This window comes from Crocodylus siamensis, chromosome 10, assembly GCF_052110815.1.
Source record: "Crocodylus siamensis isolate JL-2025a chromosome 10, ASM5211081v1, whole genome shotgun sequence".
NCBI classification, from domain to species: domain Eukaryota; kingdom Metazoa; phylum Chordata; order Crocodylia; family Crocodylidae; genus Crocodylus; species Crocodylus siamensis.
In genome coordinates, this window is record NC_143404.1 from 69,623,141 (window position 1) to 69,638,375 (window position 15,235).

Here is a 15,235-nt window from a genome sequence, read left to right on the forward strand (position 1 = left end):
AATGCATGCACAGCTGCTTGTCTCCATAGCTTGGAGAATCTCAGCATGAATTACCATCTTATAAAGATGAGGGGAGATATGTTTGCGAAGGTGGAATCAGAGTTCGGGGTACAAAAATGGGCAGACAGTTGCATTCCTTCAAACAGGTTTGACATCTAGATTGTGGCTGACCAGAATTACCTCCAGGATGAGCAAATTATGACCGCATTTAAGATTGTAATGGACCAGCGGTACTAGATTGATTAGTTCAAAATAAAAAGGTATAATGAAGCCTGATGATGAGAGGGGGAAATAATTTCATGGTTGACCCATGTAAAACCTTGCATATCACTATCTTCTGCATGTGCAGATTGGCTATGAGAATATACCGTTTCTTTTTGCTGACCTGATTTTTCATGGACGAGTGAGAAATCTGTAGGGCTCAGGACAGAAATTATGCATAAACTGGTATAAGTGATTGGAAACTGGTTCAAATTTGTAACACAACAGAAGTTCAGTGCCCATAAACCACTTTCAGAATGGCCCAAACTGGTTTCAGATAAATCTGGATGGATTTAATATCAGACTTCACTGATTTAAATTGGTTTATTGGACTTCTGTCCCAGATCCCCTCCAGATTCAAGTTAACTCACAGTCCCCCAGCATCCCAGGATGCTTTGCACCTCCCCTGCAACCACCCTCCTTGCAGGGGGGGTGGGCTAGCATTGGTCCAAGCTGTCTGCTCCAGCCCAGCAAGGAGGTGTGCTCTAGCACCCCCCAGCTTTTGGCCCGGGCCACTGCAGGCATGTGGCTGCATTTCCAGAATCAAACGTGAATGTCTGTTCACTTGCTTATCGGTTCAGTCTACATAGCTTAGACTAACCTGCAAAGACTGAATTGATTCAATCTCAGGCTTTTTGACTGTCTGTACTTAGCCTAAGGGATATGTCCTCAAGCCTTTGAAGAATCCATGACTATTGGCTCACTGATAAATGTAATCCTCAGTGTACCCTCAGACTGGGCTTGGCTTGGAGGAATTGACCAAAATGTACTGATAAATCTAACAATATATATTTCATGATATAGTGTTTTCCTGGGCTTTTCATTCCTCTGCTTCCTTCATATACCGTGTTTGTCTTGCTTGGGTTCTCATCAGCTTCCTCCCCCCTTCCCTTGTGTGTGTGTTTTTTTTTCTTTTTGCAGCTTGCCCCACTCTCAACTCTGTCAAAGGATCTCTACAAGGTATCTTAGGAGTTTTAAGCCTCAGTTGTGTTCGGCCATGAATGTGAAAACAGACTGATCCTGTCTATTCACTAACAAGCCTTGCTGTTGAGTAGCACTGTGGGGAGTACAGGGGTGCGGTAAGAATATGCATGTTAACCACTGTCAGGTTTTCAGATGCAACAGTAAAGAAAGCCACATCAGTACCTCTGTCCCCCTTTAATCTGTAAAGCAGCTCAGTCTCTCCATGGAGAAACCAAAATAACCAAGCCATAAACTTCGGGGCAAACATTAGCAAACACCCGGCACCATTGAGGCCCTTTGTCTTAGCATCATCTCTGGGCTGGCAGATCCAATGGATAATGTGGTCATCACTGCAACTTACATTTCACATATAAACATTATATTATTGTCTCTGATGCACATTTTAATGGGGTTGGTAATTCCAGGATTCAGAGGTAGGTGACTCTGAGGCGGATCAGGCTCACCAGATGAACTCTTTAATCCTGCATCATAAAAGTGCATCCCCCAGCAGCCCTAAGCCAGAACAGCAGCCAGAACTGAGGTGCAGTAAATCATAAGTGAGGAACGAGGCAGGAACTTGCTCCTTTTCCTATTTATAATGAATTAGTTCTCTCCTTCTCCCCCCACTACATGCCCCCTTCAGCCCAGCCTGCTGTAAGTTCAGATAAACTAAAAAAAGAATTGCAATTGCAAGGCCTGAGCATATTAAAATCTGAAATGAGAAAGTGACTCAGAGAGCTGTAATGACGGATCGGGAAGAGAGATGAAGCTATGTGAAACCGCAGATGAGATGTCAAAGATGTCAGGGGAGAATCTTTGTAGACTGCCTGAAACCGGTCACCTCTGTGTAGTGCTTGAAGAATAGGGAGAGAAATAGAAATACTTAATTTTTAAAATTATTTTCCAACTTTTATGGTTCTCGCCTATGCAAGGACAAATTTCAGAGCAAAAGATAATGATCTTCCCACCTCCCCCCCCCCAAGCAATTACTGGACTGATTCCACTTCTTTGATGATTATATATTGCATCAAGTTGAAAAACTTGAATGTATTAAAACCCTCTTTTTTCAAAGAGACTTGTGTGTGTGTGTGTATGTGTACACGCGCACACACACACACACACACTTTTTCATTTTGGAGCTTTGAAAAAAACATAATTCCAAGGGTATAGAGCAAGGCAGATTTGCACCTTTATAGACCAACTAAATCACAAATGTATAGCTTAAGTTTTGTAAGCAGAGGGCTTATTTTATCCGATGCTGCGAAGGGGCTGCATTACATCTAACTCACCTTGCCGATAAATGTTTTGTTCCCAGCTCCAGACTTTTAGCAAGAGATATTGAGGGCCAGAAGTGCATGTGCTCTTCTCCCTCTGCTCCCAAGAGAGAAAATTTGCAATTGTCTGCGTGGGATCCGTGGGTTTTGGTCTCTTTTGCAAATCCATCTTGGAAACTGTCTGCTCTTCAGTCACTCGCCTCTGGAAAATAGACCTGTGCACATTTTCTGCTAAGACAAAGAGACAATTTGGTGGCAGATGTTGGTAAAGGATCCAAATCCAAATGCAGTCGGGCTGTTGACTCATGCGTAGAGCCCTCTCCCTTCCTCGAATGCACTTGCCCTCGGAAGTAACAAAGAGCAGTCAGTTTTCAGGTAGACCACTTAGAAAAGTTTTTTCTTTCTAAATGTTTCTTAATTTACCTCTCTCTGTTCCAGGATTTGATATAATGGAGGCTTTTGGACTGGTGGAGAAGGAATATGCCTCCATTAAAGGAGTGGCTATGGAACCATATGTGTTCAGTGGTTCCCGGACTTACACTTTGTTCAGAGATACTCAGCTGACCCGGAGAACCAGGTAGCTTGGAGAGGTGGATGTGAACAGGGGAAGTTGCTCCATGAATTGTACAGCTGCCCATGCAAACGCACTTCAGACCATATCTGTCGCAGCAACTGCTCATTAGCTATGCGATGCACAAACGTTAGCGCTGGCCAGCAGCAATGACGGACGATTGATGGGTGAGGGCGGGTATTCATTGCAAACCCCCGATTGGCAATTGCCTAGTGCAGGAGCCCATTGTGTGGAGATTGAAAGTGGTATTGGAGAGTTTTTCTTTCCATGGGGGCTGTGTGTATGTGGTAACACATAAATTAACCCCTTAAATGGGCCTCTAAATGGGTTAGAAGATGCGGTCTCTCATGCAGGATTTAATTGCATGCAATGGGTTGATCAGAGCACTGAGTTTATGCAAGGCCATGCTCAGATTTTGTACATCTGTGGGGACTTAGCAGCCGGCTTTCCATCGCCCTTCTGTCCAGTATTATTAACTGCCTGGAGACAGCCTATGATAAACAGAGACTTCTGTTCAGTTCTCATCTGTTGGGCTGGAGACTTGCTTCTTTAACCCTCAACCCCATGACTGAAAAGATCAAACTTGGAGGCAACTGTCCCAACCGGAAACAAGATTGGCACAAGACCATATTTTAGACCCTTCTCCTAGTGTTCCTGGATTGGAGCCAGACAATTAATATTGTAAAGTGGCAATTTTGTGGTTGCTGTGAGTGGGCTGATTTTTATTGACGAGAAGTATTAACTAACGGTTTCACTGCGCTTGCTTTTCGATGAGCTCCTTTCCAAATCCCGAACGTCGTAACAGACAAGCTGTCATTCCATGCCCCCTCTGTGACCTTAATTGTATTTTATAGCACAGAAATCAGGGTAGATTTTGACTCTTAATATTCAGTCTTATTTTATTTCTAAGCCTAATTACTGTGGCACTGGGATCATTTTAATCTTATTTAAAGAAGCAAAGCTTCTTACAGTAAACAGAATGGAGGAGATTCAGAAGGCTCTTTGGTCTAAGTAGTCAGAAAATCATGGGCAAATCCTTTTGTTTAAGCAGGGGGGATGTCAGGCACACGAGTATAGCCTTCCAAGGACGTTATGTCTCGGAGAAAAGAGAAACAAGAACTTGATGCTAGTTCTGAGTCAGTGCTGAAAAGATGCACGATGAGTTGTGCATCTGTCCACGCAGATGTGTCCCATGCAGATTAAGAATGCGTTTCAGACTGCTAATTCTACCTACCTCGTTAAGTTTTAATCTGTAGCTCTTAAGTGACATTTGCATAAATGAAGTGCTTTCTCATAAGTTTGAAACAGCAATCTTGGAAAGAAAGCTGGACCCTGCCAGGAATCCACATCTGGATTTGCATTTTCAAGGTTTTTGTGTTTGAGCTCCAAGTTTTATACCTTGGGTGTAGGTGGCTGGCATGATGTTCATATGGGTCATGTTTTTTTCTTTGTAGAGGACTTTTAAGCATCTCTGTTAAGGCTCCCAGGTCTTTCACAGCTTCCTATGTCATGCATCCTTCAGTTGTTCTTCTTGACAAGGAGATTCATAGATTTTATAGATATTAGGGCTGGAAGGGACCTCGAAGATCAAGTCCAGCCCCCTGTGCTGGGGCAGAAAGTCAGCTGGGGTCAAAGGGTCCCAGCAAGATGAGATGTGGGTGGGTGGGACTCTTTCAGGACTCATCCAAGTTGCTTCATAAGCTGCTAGAGTGGTCTATATGGAAGGAGGAAGGGCTGCCTCTGCTGCCTCTTCAGCAAACCCTGAGCCAACTCAAGGAGTAACAGCTTGACGGGAACAACTGTGCCTGGATCTTCCTTGTGGCGTTATGAAAAAAGCCATTGTGATGTCTTGAGCGCTGTGTTCAAAATCAAGCATCAAGACCCAAGAGGAGTATGCAAAATGTGGACGAAATACTCTAGTGGAGTAATTCCTTCAGTCTTAACAGAGTTGTGCTAAGAGAGGCTTTGGCCCTTGCTTTGATTCACATCAAGCCATTGTGCCTCTGAAGCCCACACCTCTCAGTTTTGCTCCCAGGCCGGTGGAAGGTTACCCCCTGACTCTCCGGTCTCTGGTAGACGTTACACTTAAGATACAATGGACAAGGTAACTGTGTCTTAAAGCGTAACCTGGCCATGCATTCAGGCAATTAATGGCATGGCAAAAAGCAAAACCAGTCATGATATTATTTTATTTTATTTAGTAAATTGTTTCATGTTCCAAGCGAAATCAGCCAAATCAATTCCAAACCCATGAGTCATTCAAGAACATATGTGGCCCTACTACCAACAAATATCCTCCACCCCACCTGGGGTTTCAGATGTTTCCAAATCATTTGGCGGACATCCTATGTGCAGGCCCAAGCCCGGCGGCTTGTGGTTCAGATGCCCCCGAGTTTTGCTTGCCCTCAGCCATACGGCCGTGGGAGCAAGCTAGGGAGGAGTCTCCCATTTGTGGCTGGTTTCTCTCTCTCCTTAAAATGAATGTGTGTCTGGGTGGACCATACCCATCCCAGCTCTGGTGTGATCCCGATCCAGCCAGTGATCAGCCGATCGCTGGCCAGCTCTGGGGGGTCGAACCGGCCCATTGGGTCCTCAGAGCCAGATGACAATTAGCTGATTGTCAGCAGCTTTGCTGGTGCAAACAGAGCCTTGGATCATAATCCCAGGCTCCCTCTGTACTGGCAAGTCGGGCATGATTAGGGCCCAATTCCTGATCCTAAAATGCCATGTTTTGTCATACACATGTAGCATGGCAGGAGGTGTGATTGGGATCACAGGGTCGATCCCATCACTCCTTTAAGTGAACATGTGTCAATGGCATCACGATCATAAACCACCGAAGCGTCTTCTCCTTATTTCCTTCCAGTGAAACGCGCCTTCCTGGGATCCCACCTGAGCACACCATCAGCTTCGTCCTCCGGCTCCTGCCAGAGACTCCTAAAGAGCCCTTTGCTGTGTGGCAGATAACAGACGAAGACTTCCAGCCTCTCCTCGGTGTTATACTTGACTGTAAGGTTTCACGTGGCGTAGATTAGGTTCAGGTATATGTATGCATTTTACAAGAGCAGCACCCCTGCCTTCATTAGTCATTTGGAAGTTTTTGTTGCAAAAAGGTGGTGTGCACCAAGCCTAGATGAGAAGCATTTGAGTAACATTTGAAAATGCTTCCCCATGTAATTAAAAACTCCCTGTGTAATGCTTGAAAATGCTCCCTGTGTAATTAAAAAAAAAAAATCCTCCCTAAAACCCTGATTTCTTTTACACTCTTTTGTAATGCATTCTTGTACTATTATTTTCCTTTTATTGGTCTTACAACTTCTTATTGTGAAGTATGAAATATTTCAGCATGCTTAAGCGTATTGCTTTATTAATTTTTGCAACGTACTGTAGGTGAAATCAAATTCTCTTTTGATTCTAAGCTGTTATTTGTCCTATTTTCCCCTGTAGCCAGTAAGAAATCCTTGACCTATTTCAATCATGACTACAAGACTGATTTACAGGAAGTCATCTTTGACCAACAGGAAGTGAAGAAGATATTCTATGGGAGCTTTCATAAGGTCCTTATCAAGAGAGGGAGAGACTTAGCTCATTAACTCACAAGTGCAGGCTGAGAAAAAAAATGCAACCAGTATATATTATTCATTTTGAAAAGTGGTTATTAGCATGTGCTAAATCAATCAGTAACAATTACTGGAGTTGCGCTGTTAAGACATTTTGGGTCATCCCATATGAAAAATATGTATTTTCCACATAGTTTAAAAAAAAAAGAAAAAAGCTTGATCTACTTACATGTTTTAATATACGTGTGCGAGTATATAAAATATATTGCTACATTACAAACTTGGCTAATTTTCGCATTTAAAAGATAGTATCTGGTAGATGCATGAAACACTAGAGCAGTGGAATAAGTTTGGTATGGTGAACTGTGTTCTTCCCCCCCACACCCTTTTTTAAATATGAAATTTTGCCAGTTTTGTACAATATATATATTTTATATATTTTCATATATACGTGTTGGTAAAGTTATAACCTCTCTCTGAAAAATATGTATTTTTCTCCCTGAGGGATGTGTGATAAATGCTACCGTGCTCCTTCAATTCATCCACTTTGATTTAATGTTGCCCCTGACTTGTTTCTCTGAACTGACTTATTCATTGCAATGCACGCTTCCCTTCTGGCTGCAGCCTGGTAGCTCCAGGGGTGCAGAGAAAAAGCATCACAGGAGAAGCTGTGTTAACCAAACAGTCCTTTCTTTTCTGGATACATAAACCCAAATCCACAAAGGCACCTAGGTGCCTGACTCCTAATGTAACATTGATTTCAAGGGGAATTTAGCCATCTCCTGAAGGTCCAGATACTTAACTGCCTTGAAGTCTTAGGTTGAAATGAAAAAATGAGGCTTGTTGGTGGAGAGCCATGGAGGGGCGCGTGGAAGAAATGGTGAGCAGCTCAGTGAGTTAGCTTGGAGCGTGACGTTGGGAGGTTTAAAAGCTTTCAGGGCAGTAACAAATTGGATTTGGCAATAAAGAGGGAGAAGTGCAGGAGAGAGCTGGGGGCAGTGCAGTAACTTATCTTTAACTCCTTGCACCGCCAGCCTCGGGCTTTCTGCGGGCGACTGCCTCATTCAGGTGTTTGGTTTCTGAATGTCTCCTGCAAGAGGTCAGAAAAGCACGTTCCTCTCCAGAGGTATCTGGGTTGTAGCCAGGGTGGTCTAGAGGAAAAAGCAACCAGGACTCGTGGTAGAGGTGATATCTTTTATTAGACCAACTCATTTTTTTTTGCAAAAAATATTCTTTAATTGCAAGCTTTCAGGCACAAACGCCCTTCATCAGGCATCAGAGAAAAGACTGTAAAAGTTCTCCTGGGTAGAAATGAAAATTCAGGTTTCATAGGAGAGTTGAAGGTGGTAAAATCGGTTTGGAAAAGTTCATTTTATATGCATATTAGCCTCAGAGAAATATGAATCCATCCTGCTTACCAACAAACAACTTCCAGGCAAACAGCCTATTCCAACTTTTCCTTGAGCCTAACCTGCATAACATGAACCGTTTCAAACAGGAGATTTTATTGCACCTTTAACTCTCCTAGGAAAGATGAACTTTCATTTCTACTCAGGAGCACTTTTACAATCCTTTCTCCAACACCTGATGAAGGGTGGTTGTGCCCAAAAGCTTGCAATTAAAGAATTTTTTTTGTTGCAAAAATCAAGTTGGTCTAATAAAAGAGATCATCTCTACCATGGGTCCTGATTGCTTTTTCCTCTCCAGGATCACTACAGTGGCTTCCCCCCAGCTGCGGTCCAAGTCCTGCATGTTCTAATGAAAAGCCCCGTGCCTTCAGGAGAGAGCAAACCTGATTAAGGGAAGGGTCTGCACAATACCTGCAGTTTAGGCCCAAACTAAGCAGATGTAGTTCGCGGGATTACAGCAATGAAGCAGTGTTACTTTGGCCAAGAATACGCTGTCGGGGCTCCTGGCCTCTGCCCCTCGACCTGGGCTGACTGCTGATGCCCTGCAGGTAACGGCCGTTGTCCCATGGTGATGCATTCAATGACTGCTTTCCCGTGTCAGTCTGGAAGTCCCTCGTATGCTAGTGCCTTCTAAAGAGGACAGTCATGTTCTGTCTCACGTCTTTCCCTATGGCACTGGATAAGCTGTTCAGGGTCCTGTTTCACTATACATCTTCCAGAGCTTAAAAAGCTCATTTGAATGTGTGTCTGCACTATAGTTTCTCAGTCCACTTTGATATGCATATAAGCATCCCCTTCTGCCCTGTGTTCCAGCATCTATGACCACGTGGTGTTTTAATATTACCTGTCTTTGCTGGTGGCAGCATCTGAAATCTAGTGTGGTCTACTAAAGGACAGGGTTCATTTTGGCCTTTGATCCTGTCTTAACTTCATCTCTCTCTATACTGAATTATTGTCAAAGGCAGTCTGTTTCAAGCTCCTGTGCTTAAACTTCCTGTGAGTTTTCCAGCTAACTGGACTTGACACAATTAGAAAGTTTTTTTTTGGTGGAATATCATTGCTAGATCTAACGCGCTTGGTGCTGAGAGTGGGCAGATCGGTTTCTCTAGTAAATTGATTTATAAAAACAAGAAGAGTGAGACACCCGAACCCTAAACCGAGATTCAAAGACCCCAGTGCTGTGGGGTATCTAATCTAGCCTCATAGCTGGGATCCTTTCCCGACTGTGGACTGAACCAGAGCTGCAAATCCAGCCAGACCCATAAGTTGCATCTGGATTAAACTTGGATTCACTCCTGATTGCAAGTCTGGTCGGCAAGGCATTTTCGACCTTGTAGCCTGCCCAAACCTCCCAAAGCTGTGCTGTGCCAACAGAGAAATGCAACGTTTGTACTGTAGTATAATTATCACAATGAAGGCATGGATTTCAGTCTCACTCCAAGCTGGAGTGTCGTCGGTGGCTTAAGTGTGTTTTGAAAGCAGAGACAAGTAGCGTGGATTTAAAGTCATATTCCATCTGGTTGGACGTGCTGTTTTGCTTATTACCTAAATGTGCTGAATGCTTTTTCACCTCCTTAAGTGTTTTGCTTTGTTTTGTGTCAAATATGCAGAGGGGAAAACCGTTCTTTTGCATCCCACTTCTCTATCAATGCCATTAATAATCACTTTGCAAGCAGAACAATAACTTGGACTTGTAGAATAGCTCCAGGGGAATATAAAAGAGAGGCGCTGCATTCTCATGTCTGGCAGGAAATGAGGAATTTGTGTTACAATAAAGTTGTTTTCCAAGGCCCTGCAGAACGTGACTCATGGACTGCTAATAGGGTGTCCTGTCCTTACACCGTAAGGTTTCCAGTTAAAATCTGGACCAGGCTGACAGGGAGAGCAGAACTAGATGAAGTCAAAAGAAGGGGAAGAATTTCCCCTCTCACTTTTCTTTTTTAATTCAAAATTGAAAAATTTCAAGCTGGTTTTCAAAAAAAAAAAAAGTTATTTAAAAAAATTGTTCCTGAGATCTCGTCCCCCAATTTTTGGTGACATTTCAATATTTAAAAAATGGTGTTCACCTCTAATTGACTAAAAGCCATCTCTGTGTCCCCAGTGGCTCTTCAGTCTATAGGATCTCAGTGGATTAGTGCCCTCACCCCGCAAAACCAGCACCATGTACCAATCTCATTAGGCAGACCCAGGATGGGATTTATTCTGGAAGATGATGAGTAATTTAACATCACAGCCCTGGGGATGGTTTCTCCAGAGAATGGCTGCCTTGAGTTGTGAAGCGCTGGTTGTGCATCTTAGATACGTCAGCTATTAGAAGTAATTCTACGTTGCAGTGCTTCTCTACGTTTTTAGACTCGAGTCACTCCTTTTTTGACAACAGAAAAATAAGAGAGCTGTCCTTTGTTGCAATCCCCCCCCCCCAAAACGACCACAGCAGGTCAGAATAGTTGTTCACACTATAGCTTCCTGTAGGAAGACTCTTGAGTTGATCTGGTGACCCATGTTTGCACACACAACAGTGCTAATACTGCGTAGCTCCCTGCAGCATCCCTGAGAGTATATCAAGGCACCCCAGTTGAGAATCACTGCTCTAGTGCTTTCCAGCCCAGATCCTTTGGGATCACTATAAACACCTGCCTCTGCCGGTAGACGTGTACGTGAAGTCTGCCAGGTACATGAGTCTTGAAGAAACCTTTGTTTTATTCTAACAAAACCTACCACCCCCAGTTGAGGTTCAACACGTCTCTCCTTGCCTGTTCGCCAGGTGCACATAGCTGTGAGCCATTTCAAGATCAAACTCTACCTGGACTGCAGGAAAATAGCGGAGAGAGCAGTCAATGCAGTGGGCAGCATCTCCACTGCGGGCTTTGTCATGCTGGGGAAACTCGCAAGGACCAGAGGACCGAGGAGCGGGTCGGCCACCGTAAGTCCAAGGCTTATTCGTTTTCAGGAGGATCTGTGGGTCCAAATTCAGCCGGATGGGGATAGGATGATGGCCTCCCATCCCTCTGGTGCAGAGTGCCTTAGAGCACATCCGTGAAGCCAGGCAGTGTGTTCTCTCCCCCTTCCTTTTTTTAGAGATTTAATGAGTTTTTCTTAATGCAGTGGCTTTCTCTCCTTTCTCCTTCTGGAAGTGCAGCCTTTGAGGTTTGGGACTAGCCATGGCGTGGAGTGCTTGAACTGCAAGGAAACAGCAGGCCTTTTGCTTGAAAATTGCCTCTTTCGGAGGCAGAGGAAACTCTGATTCTGCCGTAATACGCAGAAGAGGCAGGACTGGAGGGCCAACTCCCACGGAGTAGCATCAGCCAGTAATGGGGATTGGAGAGCAGTACATGTGGATGTGTTTCCTTCGGTCTTGCTCCCAAGAAAGCCTTGTCGCTGGGTGCGTGCGTGGACGGCTGAAAAGCGGTGCGCAGCTTTCGAGGTTCGCTGCCAGTTTAACCAAAGAGAAACCAGCTCAATGCCAAAAACCCCCCAAACCCTGGCTTGCTAGGGAGAGAGGAAGTAAGCACATGGACCCTGCAGCGGGCCCCAGGAAGGAGTGAATGGGCAAGCTTCAGTCCCATGGGGAAAAGCAACATTTAGAGACAAAAACGTGCCCTGGATCTGATTCACCCTTTCCTTGCACTTTGTGTTGCCCCTGACAGCAGTGTAAAGTGAGTAGAAAACCACTGCGAGATCATAGGACCACTTTGCTTTGTGCTGATCTAAACCCTTGTTTAAAGGGCTGGTCAGCAGTTGAACGATGCGCCTTCTCCACTTGGCTTGCAGCTGTAGAGCTAAGGATTTGCAGACCAGACAAGGTCAGCTGGTTGCAACTTCCCACACCTGAAGACAGCTCTGCATAAGCAATCTGGCCACAGGCACTACACGCAGGCTCAGCTAACTCAAGGGAGAAGCAGTCATTCAGCGTACCATGAAAAACGTACCTGACTCAAGTCAGCAGCATTCCCTGTGATGTGCAGGAACAGACGGGTAACAAAACGGGGGGACACCGAGTCAAGCAGACCTCAGTTTGCACGCCAGAAAAAAAATAATGCTGCAGTTTAGACTGGCAACAACCCCGTCAGATCTCTTCTTGGGAGTTAAAATTCCTGGCACTCGTCTTCGTTTCCCCTTTAGCAGCTTAGCTAACGAAGTCGAGCATTTGAGGAGCCACTAATGAACAGCTCACACCGTCTCCACTTCCATCATCCTTCAAGCCTAGTGAGGCTTCGCATCTACGGCCGCTCAGCTGCCCTTGGGAAGACAGAGTGCCTCATTATTGGTTATCATCCAGCCTTATTTCATTTGAGACGTCTTTAAATGCCAGTTGATCTACCGGGCTAATTTTATATCTATATGCTACATGTCACACTCCCTCCATTAGTCCCCTTTCTCATCGTTAAGTGCATGAGAGAAAAAAGCCTTGATTCAGGGAAAATGGCATTAAAAAAAAGCAGTCCGTCTTAAAATGCACCAGCTCCTTTTTTTTTTATTTAGTTTTCATGTGGCATTTGTCCCCCGTGCTAATCAAAATAGAGGGATCTGGCAGCTGAAGGAGAGGAAGAAGAGGAGATTGGGGGGTGGGAAGTTGGAACATCTCCCAAGAATACCTGCTGCTTTTGCTCTCCTACCAATTTCCTTGAGTGGCAGCAAAGGAAAAGGTTGTTTTTTTGGGGTTTTTTTTTTTTTTTTTTTTACATTTTGGCTGGCGCTGAAGCCAATTACTCGGAGCTTTGGGATTTGGGGAGCTGCTATTGAAGTGTGAATAAATCAGGAATGCAGTGCTATTGGCGTGGGCCTTGCCCGTCGTGTCGCTTTGCACAGCTCTTGACTCGGAGGCCCGAAGACGTCCCGGGTGCTCCTGCTAAGTGCTACATCGCTGTGCAGCTACATCTGGTCCAGGTGCAACTGAATGAGTGTATTGGTGTAAAGTGGAGGGGGGGACAAAATACATGAATGAATTCATAGGGGTTTCTCTTGCAGTCAGCTGCCGCAGCATGCAACCAAGAGCCGACATGCCTTTTCCCCCTAGCTCTCTCTGCGGGGTGGCAGGTAGAACGAGCTATTCTTCCCTTTGTTGTCTTAACGAGATTTGGTGTGAGCTCTTGCTAAGAGCGTAAAATAGTTTCTGCATTCAGTTTGCAACTGCTGTACTAGGGACCATCGAGATGTCCGTGCGGCCTCATGCTTTTTCTATACCTGTATTCTCATCGGGACCCCCGGCTTCAGCAATGCGGGGTGGTGGAATAGCTAGGCGTGCCTACATAGAAGTAGGTTTTGCAGCTTTTCTCATGAGTGTCATCTCCCTCTCTTTGCTCCACAGTTCCAGCTGCAGTCTTTGCAGATTGTGTGCAATGCTTTGTGGGCAGAGGATGACCCATGTTGTGAGCTCCCTGCACTGGTAAGACACAGAGGACCTCTCTGCTCACTGACATCCAACTGGGGAATTTATCACGTAGGACCAAGAAGGAAATGCTGAGTTTTGAGGGGCTCAGGAGGTGATGATGTCCCCCTTGAGAAACTGAGGCCATGTAGTTACCAGCTTGAGACTCGTGTGTGCACATGCTTTGAATGCAGGGGAAAGGTGCACTTGGGCACACAGCCCCTAAGACAAGCTTGTTCTCTTTCTTCAGAGAGATGAAGAGACGTGTCCTGCCTTGGCTCCTGCCTGTACCTGCATGTCCAGTGTCCCAGGCCTGCCAGGTCCCCCTGGGCCTCCTGTAAGTTCAGATTTCTATGTTTGTCCCCAGAAACAACTATGCACAGCTCTGTGGTGCAATGCTTCTGGGGCACAGCATAGCCAGGGGCAAAGGGCAGGTGCTTCCAGCAGCCCAGGCACAGGGTGGGCATAGGAAAAGAAATCCAGTGCCACAAAGAAGCATGAACATAAGCAGTGAAAGATGGCATGTGCCACTGCAGGGCTTTGTCTTTTTTTCCCCCTCTCCCTTTTCTTGCGTGACCTGATTGAAGGGACACGCAGTCATTTTAGACCCTGCAGCTTTGGTGGGCAGGGATGTTTTGCTGTGATTGCGATTCCCACACCCAGCAAATACAGGACCAGACCAGAATGCCAGTCTGAAGTCTGAGCATCCCACCTTTGGAGGGAGGAGAGATGGTAGCTGAAACAAAAAGATGTTGCTTAGATTTTGTATGTCCCCAGTGGCTCAGGGCTTCCTGGCATGGGGTCCAACCCCCTCTCTTACAGAGGAGCTTGTATACAGCAGCATACCATGGCCTAGCTTTGATTTCCTCTCTCACTGCCAAAGTGCAAACAGTAATCCGGCAGGGCAGTAATGGCAGCTGGGACCAGCAAGAGTGTTTCCCGATACCATGCTAATCCTCTTAGGGGAGGAAGGCCAGCTGCCCTCTTGGTCTGTCTACAGAGATCAGCTAGACAGGGAGCTTTGTGAAGACCTGAAATGCAAAAAAAACCTTATTCCCTTTTATTTGTGCTTAAATGCACAGAACAGGGAACCTCTTATGGCTTTAGTGAAACCTCTTCTCTCTGAAGTGCACAAACCCACCAGGAGACCCCAGTACAAAACCTGGTTCTGCACAAGCCCTCACAGGAACAATTAGATCTAGTTGCGTCACCTAAGGCTTTGCTGGTGGCCTGCAAAGCGTGTCACAGCCATGTGCAAAGGACAGGGACTTGGATGCAAGGAGCTTGTAACTGAGGCACTGAAGGGAGAGGAAAGTTGTCCCTTTCTGTCTCGCAGCCATTGCCAAAAAAAACTAATAAACCACACACTCTGGATTTCAGGACCCACAGGTAGAGAGGGGAAATATTACAACTCTGGCTTTTCCTCTCACCCTTTAGGTACACCAAGTGCTTATAAAATCCTTTGGGGTGCAAATTCATAGACTCATAGATAATGAGGGTTGGAAGGATCCTCAGGAGGTCACATCTAGTCCAACCCCCTGCTCAAAACAGGACCAGCCCCAGCTACATCATCCCAGCCATGGCTTTGTTGAGCGGGCCTTAGAAACCTCCAAGGATGGAGACTCCACCACCTCTCTGGGGAACCTGTCCCAGTGCTTCACCACCCCCCTAGTGAGAGGTTTTCCTAATATCCAGCCTCAACTTTCCTTGCTGTAACTTGCACTAACTTTGTGCCCCGTGACTGGCAGCTGTGGGAACCACTTGCATTTGCAAAACACGGTTGAATTTTTTTTTGTCTGAGCAAACAGCAACAGACTCTATCTCAAAGC

The 15,235-nt window shown here is 45.4% G+C and overlaps 1 protein-coding gene across 3 annotated transcripts in view; it reads left to right on the forward strand.

Annotated features, from left to right (window-relative positions):
- Nucleotides 1-15,235, forward strand: part of COL20A1 (collagen type XX alpha 1 chain) — a 77,535-nt gene that overhangs the window by 46,526 nt on the left and 15,774 nt on the right. For all 3 annotated transcript variants that reach the window (XM_090065044.1, XM_090065046.1, XM_090065045.1), the window contains 7 exons: nt 1,183-1,221; nt 2,937-3,075; nt 5,936-6,078; nt 6,517-6,626; nt 10,803-10,961; nt 13,347-13,424; nt 13,657-13,743. In XM_090065044.1, coding sequence (XP_089921170.1) covers nt 1,183-1,221; nt 2,937-3,075; nt 5,936-6,078; nt 6,517-6,626; nt 10,803-10,961; nt 13,347-13,424; nt 13,657-13,743 — 755 coding nt within the window. The remainder of the gene's footprint in view (nt 1-1,182; nt 1,222-2,936; nt 3,076-5,935; nt 6,079-6,516; nt 6,627-10,802; nt 10,962-13,346; nt 13,425-13,656; nt 13,744-15,235) is intronic.